General features: G+C 58.1%; 1 protein-coding gene across 4 annotated transcripts in view; it reads right to left on the bottom strand.

Annotated features, from left to right (window-relative positions):
• The window catches only part of LOC110389686 (nascent polypeptide-associated complex subunit alpha, muscle-specific form-like), a 39,138-nt gene continuing 31,288 nt past the window's right edge, over positions 2,231 to 10,080 (bottom strand). For 2 of the 4 annotated variants that reach the window (XM_021380529.1, XM_021380531.1), the window contains 3 exons: positions 5,135 to 5,263; positions 3,953 to 4,837; positions 2,231 to 3,637 (listed from right to left, as the gene is read on the bottom strand). In XM_021380529.1, coding sequence (XP_021236204.1) covers positions 2,906 to 3,637; positions 3,953 to 4,837; positions 5,135 to 5,263 — 1,746 coding nt within the window. In that variant the 3' untranslated portion in view covers positions 2,231 to 2,905. Of the gene's footprint in view, positions 3,638 to 3,952; positions 4,838 to 5,134; positions 6,219 to 10,080 lie in introns of those variants that run through there. The other 2 variants (XM_021380530.1, XM_021380528.1) reach the window with 2 other exon arrangements.

Below are 10,080 nucleotides of genomic sequence, written 5' to 3'. Positions count from 1 at the left end.
AAGTTTTTCACTCAGAGGGTGGTGATGTGCTGGAACAAGTTGCCCAGGGAGGTTGTGGATGCCCCGTCCCTGGAGGCATTCAAGGCCAGGCTGGACGTGGCTCTGGGCAGCCTGGTCTAGGGGTTGGCAACCCTGCACATAGCGGGGGGCGGTTGAAACTAGGTGATCTTTGAGGTCCTTTTCAAGCCAGGCCGTTCTGTGATTCTGTTCTACCATTCTGTGATGGTCTCCGCAGAAACACAGCTCGGTGTCATCCGCAAAGGACTTGCTGAGGGTGCACTCGGTCTCACTGCCAGTGTCACTGATGAAGATATCAAACGGCACCGATCCCAGTCCCTGAGGGACACCGTTCGTCACTGATCTCCATCCAGACGCTGAGCCTTTGACCACCACTCTCTGAGTGTGATCTCGCAACTAGTTCCTTGACCGTAAAGCAGTCCACCCAGCAAACGCATATCTTTCCACTTTGGAAAGAAGGATGTTGTTAGGGACCGCGTCAAAGTCGCCTCACCAGCTTCACTGCCCTTCTTTGGACGTGCGCTGGTTCCTCAATGCCCTTCTTGTATTGAGGGGCCCAGAACTGAACACAGTATTTGAGGTACAGCCTCACTGGTGCCGGGTACGCTTCCCTAGTCCTGCTGGCTGCACTAGTTCTTACACAAGCCAGGGTGCAGCTGTCCTTCTCGGCCATCTGGGCACACTGCTGGCTCCTACTCAGACGGCTGTCTGCTAACACCCTCACGTCCTTCTCCTCTGTGCACCTTTCCAGCCACCCTGCCCCAAGCCTGCAGCTTTGCATGCGGTTGTAGTGACCAAAGTGCAGGACCTAGCACTCGGTCTTGCTGATCCTCATATAATTGGCCTCAGCCTGTCGATGAGTCTGTCCAGATCCCACGTAGAACCTTCTGTTACAAGCGTAGGTAAGATCTCCTCCCAGTCTTTTCCAGGCTAAACAGCCCCAGGTCTTTCAGCTTTTCCTCGTAAGGGAGATGCACCAGGCCCCTAATAATCATCTTTGTGTTCTCCGCTGGACCCTCTCCAGCAGTTCCCTGCCTTCTGTGAACTGGGAGCCCAGAAACAGATGCAGTGCTCCACGTGTGGCCTCCCAGGGGCAGACTAGAGGGGGAGGATCACCTCCTTCAACCTGCTCACCACACGCTTTTAATGTACCCCAGGATACCATTGGCTGCCTTGGCCACAGAGGCACCCTGCTGGGTTGTGGCCAACCTGTAGTCCACCTGGGCACCCCGGTCCTTCTCCTCACAGCTCCTTTCCAGCAGGTCAGCCCCTAACCTGCACTGATGTGTCTGATTACTTCCTCCCCAGTTGTAGGACCCCATAGTTGCCCTTGCAGAGGCAACTGCCTCTGCGCTCCAGCCTGTCCAGTCTCGCTGAATGGCAGCACAGCCTTCCTCCAGCTTCATATCATCAACAAACTTGCTGAGGGTGCATTCTATCCCTTCATCCAGCTCGCTGATGAAGATGTTGAGCAAGACTGTTCCCATTACTGACCCCTGAGGAGTTAGATTTCGCCAACCTCCTGTTCTGAGTGACTTGCCCATGACTGGAATTGTTGAGTGATGCCCATGTCCTTATCTGCAACTGCGAGTTTCTCATTAGATGCTCTCCCCTTATCCTTTTGAGGAGGGGGATATTGGGACTGGTGTGCCGGCACACAGATCTCCACAGGACATAGACACCGATACGCCAGCGTCAGTGTCCTCCTCTTGCTCCCTTCTCTAGCTGACAAGGATGGAAATTCCACTGCCGCACACACGCATTTACAGGGACAAGGTGGATCTCTCCCTGAGCTGCACTCAGACCCACAGCCTGCCCAGCAGATGGCTGCTCCTGGCTCCCCAGTAGCTGCTTCCTGGGTGCAGGAGGCCCTGAGGCCACAGCCCTCCTCCAGCTGCTGGTACGGGCAGGCACCAGGCCCAATCCAGCCGGGACATCCCAGCACCCGAGTGGCCTGGCTGTGCTCTCGCCCCTGCAGACACACCAGAGCTCTCATACCAGGGCTGCCCCTCACAGGACCTCTCAGCCCGTTCCTCACAGGCCACCTCGCACACTCACCGGCTCATACGGCTCGCCCTCCTCTAGCCAGAAATCACACTCCACTCACTGGCACCACAGGCACAGGGACCTTCCACCGCGTGCTCTGATGCCATTAGCTGCACTCAGAGCCCAAACACACACCAGCACACTGATCAGACAGCCTCAGCCAGGACAGAATTAAGAAAAGATTTATTCAGAATTCCCCATCCTCAGGTTGCGAACTGCTATCCGCAGGGAGCTGCCTGCTGCTGGCAGCCTCGTGCCTCTCCTCTCCTCTCTCTGGTGAAAGCCCTGTGCAGAGCTCAAAGCACCGTCCTGACGAGGGTGGGACACAAGCAACCTTGCCACCCAGCGCGTCCTGAGAAGTGCCACCAGCTTTGGCACCATCATCTGCTGCCTGCTCTGCTGCCAGGGAAAGTGACGTAGAGCTGTTCCCAGCCTTGGGGGCCAGCAGCTGGGCTGTTTATGCTGGTGTTCCCAGAGCGCTGTTGGGTGTTTGTCACCTTGGACCTGCCGGTTTCTGCTCTTGCGCAGGTCTTGTGGCAACCGGCCGTCTCCGGTATGCCAGTCGGAGTGACCTGGCTGTTTCATTCGCAGACTTGAGAGGGAGTGCAGGGACATGCAGGGCTGGCCCACAGGTTGACAGAGGCTGTCTCATCCTGCCAGGCTTCACCCTACTGGGCACCGCCCAGACTCCTCTCTTTTTTTGTGCCTGGTGCCAACCACTTGTGCCTTGCTCAGCTCACGCTGAGGGCACACAGGCACACCAGAAGCTGAAGGCTTGTCTTCTGCCTCACCAGACGGGGCTCTGACACGGTCACTGTGATGTTGGCTACTTCTGCGTATTCTATTGCTCAGGGGCGTCTTCCCACTCATCCCGCAGAAAAAAGCCCTCGTTCTCAGTCTCCCAGGAAAGACCATCCTCTGGCAACAAGGTGTGGGCAGGTACAAAGTGCCCCTCATGCCTGGCACCTGCAGACACAGCAGATGCTGGAGGCCAGGGCTGAGCCTCACCAGACGCTGTGCTCACAGGGTCCTCGGCGGCCTCTGCCACAGGGCTGTCTTCCCTCTCCTCCTGCACGTCCTGCAGAACAGCATCGTAGCAGGTGGAAGTGCAAAGGCAGCAGGGCAGGAACACGCCCTCTCTCTTGCTGGAGCGTGCCCTCTCTCCAGTGCCTTTGACACGCAGCATGGCCGGAGAAGTGCCACCAGCTTTGGCACCCTCGTCTGCTGCCCGCTCTGCTGCCAGGGAACGTGATGCACAGGCCCTGTCAGCTTCTCCGGTGCCCTCCTGAGCACGGGGATCAGGTCGCTTCTGATCTGTGGGGACCTTCCCAGGCTTGGGGGCCAGCACCTGGGCTGTTCTTGCTGCTGTTCCCGCAGTGCTGGCGGGGGCACGTTGCCTTGGACCTGCCGGTTTCTGGCAGGGTCCTGCTCCTGTGGCTACCGGATGTCTTTGGTATGCCAAATTGAGGGACTTCCGTGTGGCATGTGCTGGCTTGAGAGCGGGTGCAGGGACGTGCAGGGATGGTCCACACGTTGGCAGAGGCTGTTTCTCTTCAGGCTCCAGCCTGTCCACCTGCAAGAGAAGCGGAGGAGAAATGCTAAGTCAGTCAGGTTCTCTCCCCTCACAACCCGCTTGTCCCTGCTGAAATGGCTCCCGCAAGGCCTTGCAGGGAGTCCGAGGGCAGCGCTCAGTTCCGTGATTGCTGCAGCCCTGTTCCCTTGTGCCAAACTGCCTTGTGCCCCAGCAGTCCCCTGCAACAGTCCCTGACACACCGCGGCAGCCGGCTGGCCACGGCAGGGCTCAACAGGCCAGACTTTCCCCCACTGTGCACACTCCGGACCCTGCCTCCCCTTCATGCCTGCTGCCAACCACTTGCATCTTGCTCACCTTGTGCTGAAGGTTCCCAGGCACTGGAGACGCTGGAGGCTGGGCCTCTGCCTCACCGCCTGATGTGCTCACAGGCTCTCTGGCTGCCTCTGCCACAGCGTCTCTCTCAGCAGTGTCTTCCCCCTCTTCCTGCACCTCCTGCACAACAACATCGCAGCAGGTGGAAGTGCAAAGACAGCAGGGCAGGAACACGCACTCTCTCTTGCGGGAGCGTGCCCTCTCTTCGGTGCCCTTGGCATGTAGCATGGCCAGAGAAGTGCCACCAGCTTTGGCACCATCGTCTGCTGCCTGCTCTGCTGGCAGGGAACGTGATGTACAGACCCTGTCAGCATCTCTGGTGCCCTCCTGAGCACGGGGATCAGGTCGCATCTGATCTGTGGGGCTGTTCCCAGCCAGCACCTGGGCTGTTTGTGCTGGTGTTCCCCGAGTGCTGGTGGGTGCACACTGCCTTGCACCTGCTGGTTTCTGGCAGGGTCCTGCTCCTGTGGCTGCTGGACGCCTCCGGTATGCCAGCCTGAGGGACTTGGGCGTTTCATTTGCAGGCTTGAGAGGGGGTGCAGGGACACGCAGAACTGCCTCCCAGCCCTCAGCCCTCATGGCCATATCCTGGCGCTCAGGGTTGCCCTGAAGACGTGGGACAAGCACAGCCAGTCTGCTGGCTGTAGCTCCCACAGCACGTGCTCCGCCTCTTGGAGAACTCCTGGAGGCAGTTGCTGGCAGTGTGGGCAATGTGGGAACTTGACCGTGAGCTGCGGCTGCATTCTGGGGTGCAGCTGCCGGTGGTGTTGCCTGCCGTGGCAGAGGCGGCAAGGGTGGCAGAGGTCGTCTCCCTTCTGCAGAGACACTGCTGCGGTGCAGTGCCTGCCTGAGCTCCAGTCTGTCCGCCTGCAAGAGAAGCCAGGGGGAAACCCTAAGTTAGCGGGGTCCTTTCCTCTCATGCTCCACCAGTCCCTGTTGGAACGGCTCCCGCAAGGCCCTGTGGGGAAGCCCAAGGGCAGCACTCAGCCCACGGCCACTGCCACCCTGTTCCCTGGAGCAGAGCTGTCAGAGGACCCAGCATTCCCCAACACACCCGGCAGCCATCCCGCTGCGGCAAGCTCATCCTGCAGGCAGCGGTCCCCTCCAGCAGCTGCCACCTGCTAGCTAATGGGAAGATGTTCCCATTTCCTTTGGGCTCCCTACCTGTGCACGGCGGCTCCCAGAGGCTCTTGCGCTCTCCAGGTGGGGTAGTGGTGGCAGACGGGTGTCACGGATGGACGAATCCCGGCTCTGGCTGCCTGGCAGCACAGCTTGCTGTGGCCTGCGGCCCATCTGTGGGGAGAAGAAGGCATGGGATGCAGCTGGCTGCATTACCACCAGCGTCCAGGACAAAGCCTCCGTTAGGAGGCCGCTCCTGGACATGGACGGCCCGGCTGAGCTTGGTCCCACTGCTCTCTCCCTCTGGGCGCAGAGCTGCTGGGCCCGCATGGGCCTAGGCTGGCCTGGGAGTTGGCTCATCCCCAGGAAATGCCCTGGGGCAGGAGGAGCGGTGCCCTGGCCAGAGGCGCTCAGGGCCTGCCGTGTCAGCCCACTGCTGTGCCCCATGCCTCAGTGCTTGGGTTCCATACCGTCCCTGTCCCTCCCACCGCATCCCGCACCTGGCGCTGTTCCTGTACGCTCGGCAGCCCTTTGTTGGGCTGGGAGCGGGCCTTCTTCTCCTGCTCCTTCGGCATCTCTTTGTCCTCTCGCAGAGACAAAGCCACGGGCACCCAGGGGAGCTGCTACCTCCTCACGGAGCTGCTCTCCCGAGAGTGAGCCGCACGGGGACTCTGGCTCCTAAAGGCACAGGGACACCTGCGTGTCACAGTGGCCTTTGGGTGTGGTTGCCCCCTGCATCACAAAGGCCTGGTAGCTGCCATGGAGACCCCACGCCCCTCTCCTGGCACCTCCCACACAGTCAGCACCTCAGGGTGCCCCTGCTCACAGAATCACAGAATCACTGCGGTTGGAAGAGACCTCTGGAAATCCTGGAATTCAACCCTCCTGCCAAAGGAGCTTGCTGCCATCAGCAGACTTGCTGAAGGTGCGCTGAATCCCGTCATCTGTGTCACTGACAAAGATGTTAAAGTGTACCAGACCCAAGACTGGCCCCTGGGGGACCCTGCTCATTACTGGCCTCCGCCTGGACATAGAGCCGTATACCACAACCTTCTGTCTGTGACCTTCCAACCAATTCCTTATCCACTGAGTAGTCCACCCTTCAAATCTTTGTCTTTCCAATTTAGAGAGAAGGATGCGGTGGGGGACCATGTCAACGGCCTTGCAGTAGTTAGATTACATCAGTTGCCTTCCCTTTGTCCACTGATGCTGTCACTCCATCATAAAAGGCCTCCACATTGGCCAGGCAAGATCTGCCCTTGGTGAAGCCATGCTGACTGTCTCAGACCACCTGTCTGTCTCGTACGTGCCTTAACATGGCAACTACGAGGATCTGCTCCATGACCTTCCCAGGCACAAAGGTGAGGCTCACCAGCCTGTAGTTGCCCAGATCGTCCTTCCTCACTTTCTTATAAATGGGAGTGATGTTTCCCTTTTTCCAGTCACCAGGGCCTTCGCCCGTTAGCCTTGACTTTTCAAATAGGATGGAAAGCGGCCCGGCAACCGCATGAGCCAGCTCATGTTTCTGTGATTTCTAAAAATAAAATCGATTGCTGCAGAGTCCAGACTCAGGACGGGTACAACTGCACTGGGCAATGGATCTGAAGCAAAAAAGGCCAACAAAAAAGCTCTTTTTAAGGCTTTCTTTTGAAGCCAGCATCAGTGATGTGCTTGTGCTGGTGAGCTAGCAGCTTGTGGGTGGGCTGCTGAGCTAGCAGGGGTGGAGCTGGCACATTTGCTTCCCACCCTTGACCTTGACCCTTGGCTGCCAAGCTCTAAATAGCCTTGACGAGGGTGGAAGCTATCACAGAGGGTGAGTAGGGTTGCTGCCCACTGAGAACAGGGAGGGGAAGTCAGTGCGTGAGCGCAGCCCACACTGCCCATAAGGTACTGCAGGTGTGGGTGTGGGGGGTGGGTCAAGGGGCAGCACACATCAGTGCTGTCCCTCTTTGCTCAGGAGACCGGCTCTCCTACTGACTGTCTCTGAGACCTCAGGCTTAAACATGGTCTCCACCCGACAGCGGGCTTGCCCCAGGAAGACTGTGGCGACGCAGATGGAGGGCCTGCCCCGAAACGTGGCTGTTCAGGTCTCCAGCTGCAGGGAGTGCCTGAGCCTGCTGCTGCAGGGGGGAGGTTGGCAGGAGTTCCGCCTGCGTGAGGTGAGAGCAGGCGAATGATCTGCTCAGCCTGGTGGTGGAGCTCAAGGGGGAAGTGGAGAGACTAAGGACCATCAGGGAGTGTGAACGGGAGACTGACTGGTGGAGTGACTCGCTAGGGTGCCAGCGAGATTCCCCCAGAAAAGTGGTGGACCTCCTGCCCTGTCACAGTTGGACAGACCTGACAGGTGAGGAGGGTTGGAAGAGAGTCCCGACTCAGTGTCACGGGCGCACCCCCTGCCTGCCTCCCCCACTCCCCCAGGTCCCCCTAAGCAATAGGTTTGGGGTGCTGGAAATTGAAGGGGAGGTGAGTGAGGAGGCGAGGGAGGAGCTGCCTAGGAAGGAGCGTAAGGCGAGGCGGTTGTCTGCATGCCTTGAGACTGCCTCTGCCAGGAAGGACGTAAGGGTCGTTGTGGTGGGCGATTCCCTTCTCAGGGGAACGGAGGGCCCCGTGTGCAGGCCCGACCCGTACTGAGGTGTGCTGCCTCCCTGGGGCCTGCGTCAGGGACGCCACCAAAAGACTCCCGGGTCTGGTTTGCTCCTCTGATGACTATCTGTTATTGATCGCAGAATCACAGAATGGCCTGGGTTGAAAAGGACCTCAAAGATCATCGAGTTTCAACCCCGTTGCTGAGTGCAGGGTCACCAACCACTAGACCAGGCTGCACAGAGCCACGTCCAGCCTGACCTTGAATACCTTGATAGTCCAGGCAGTGATTAAATCACTCAGGGAAGCCTGCGAGCTATCAAAAGAGATTTCGGGGGTTTAGGGCAAATGGCTGAGGGAGTGGGTGTGCAAGTGGTATTTTCCTCTCTCCCTTCTGGGGTGGGGAGGGATACGGCGCAGTCTAGGAAAAGGCAGGCTTTGAATAAGTGGCTGAAGGACTGGTGCCGCCACAGGAACTTTGCGCTCTTTGACTATGGGGCGGTTTCTTCGGCACCTGGCCTGATGCCTGCGGATGGGCCTCACCAGTCTCCAAGGGGAAAGCGGATCCTAGCCCAGGAGCTGGCTGTGCTTGTTGAGAGCGCTTTGAACTAGGTATGAAGGGGGATGGGGATAAGATGACGCTCACTAGGGTGCAGCGAGTAGTTCAGAAATTTCTCCTAGATTTGATGGGGGAAGAGAGTGGAGGTCAGCGGGACAGAGAAGGGCTTGGGGATGTTGTCGTCGTAGGAGATTGCGGGGAAAAACCTCCAACCTGTCCTGCAGGATCTTCTGGGAACTCCTCAGAGGAGGTGATGTTGCCAACTCCCCGCCCAAAACCTTCTCGTGTCCCTCGAGGAAGCAGTGGGGGAAAACTTCAGGTTTCTTTTGGAGGTTTGAGGGAGGGCCCTTGTAGAAAGGTAGCGTGCCAGAAAGCCCAGCTGAAGTACCTTTACACTAATGCATGTAGCATGGGAAATAAGGAGGAGGAGTTGGAAGCCGTGATGTGCTTGGAAAATTATGATCTGGTTGCTATCACGGAAACGTGGTGGGACGAATCCCACGGTTGGAATACTCTGATTGAGGGCTACAGGCTCTTCAGAAGGGATAGACAGGGCAGGAAGGGAGGGGGAGTTGCCCTCTATGTTAGGAAGTGGCTAGATTGCAAAGAGCTTTGTCTGAGTAACAGCCACGACCAGGCTGAGAGCTGATGGGTTAAAATGAAGGATCAGTCCAGTCAAGGGCATCTAGTGGTTGGGGTCTGCTACAGGCCACCTGATCAGGGGGAGCCCATTGACGAGGCCTTCTTGCTTCAGCAGTGGGAGGCGTTGTGCTCGCAGACTCTTGTCCTGATGGGGGATTTCAACCACCCGGATATCTGCTGGGATAGCGGCATGGCGGGCGGCAGACAATCCAGCAGACTCCTGGATTCTGTTGAGGATAACTTCCTGGTCCAGGTATTAGACGGACCGACCCGAAGCGCTACGGGACCTGGTGCTCAGCAGTGCGGAGGAGAGCACTAGAGGGGTGAAGACTGGAGGCAGCCTGGGCTGTAGTGATCATGGCCCGGTGGAGTTTGCGATCTGGAGGAATGCAGGCGTGGCAAAAAGCAGAGTCTGGACCCTGAACTTCAGGAGAGCGAAATTCTGGCTGCTCAAGGAACTGCTGGGTGGGATCCCCTGGGAAACTGTCCTTAAAGGGCACAGGAACAGAACAGAGCTGGCAGCTCTTGAAGGACACCCTCCTGAGAGCGCAAGAGCTCTCCATCCCCCAGCAGAAGAAATCAAGCAGAGGAGGCAGGCGACCGGCATGGCTGAGCAAGGACCTGCAGCTTAAACTGAGGGAAAAGGGAGAAACGTACACAAAGTGGAAGCAGGGTTGTGTAGCCTGGGAGGAATACAGGGCTGCTGCCCACATATGTAGAGATAAGATGAGGCAAGCCAAGGCACAAATAGAGCTGAACTTGGCTAGGGATGTGAAAAATAGCAGGAACGGGTTCTACAGGTACATAGGCAGGAGGAGACAGGCCAAGGAGAGTGTTCCCCCCTCTGGTAAATGAGGACCTGGACAGGCTGGAGAAGTGGGCCCGTGTGAACCTAATGAGGTTCAACAAGGCCAAATGCAAAGTGCTGGACTTGGGCCAGGGGAAATCCCAGGTATTTACACAGACTGGGAGAAGAACTTCTTGAGAGCAGCCCTGCGTAGAAGGACTTGGGGGTCCTGCTGGATGAGAAGCTGCACATGAGCCGGCAGTGTGCGGTGGAGGCCTGGAAGGCCAACAGTGTTGTGGGCTGCATTAAAACAGAAGCAGCCAGCAGGGAGAGGGAGGTGGTGGTCCCCCTCTACTCGGCTCTTGTGAGGCCCCATCTGAGTACTGTGTCCAGGCCTGGGGCCTTCAGTACAGGAAAGAC

Source organism: Numida meleagris, chromosome Z (assembly GCF_002078875.1).
Source record: "Numida meleagris isolate 19003 breed g44 Domestic line chromosome Z, NumMel1.0, whole genome shotgun sequence".
NCBI classification, from domain to species: Eukaryota; Metazoa; Chordata; class Aves; order Galliformes; family Numididae; genus Numida; species Numida meleagris.
The sequence above is the reverse complement of the archived record's forward strand: the minus strand, read 5'-3'. Positions and strand labels throughout refer to the sequence as shown.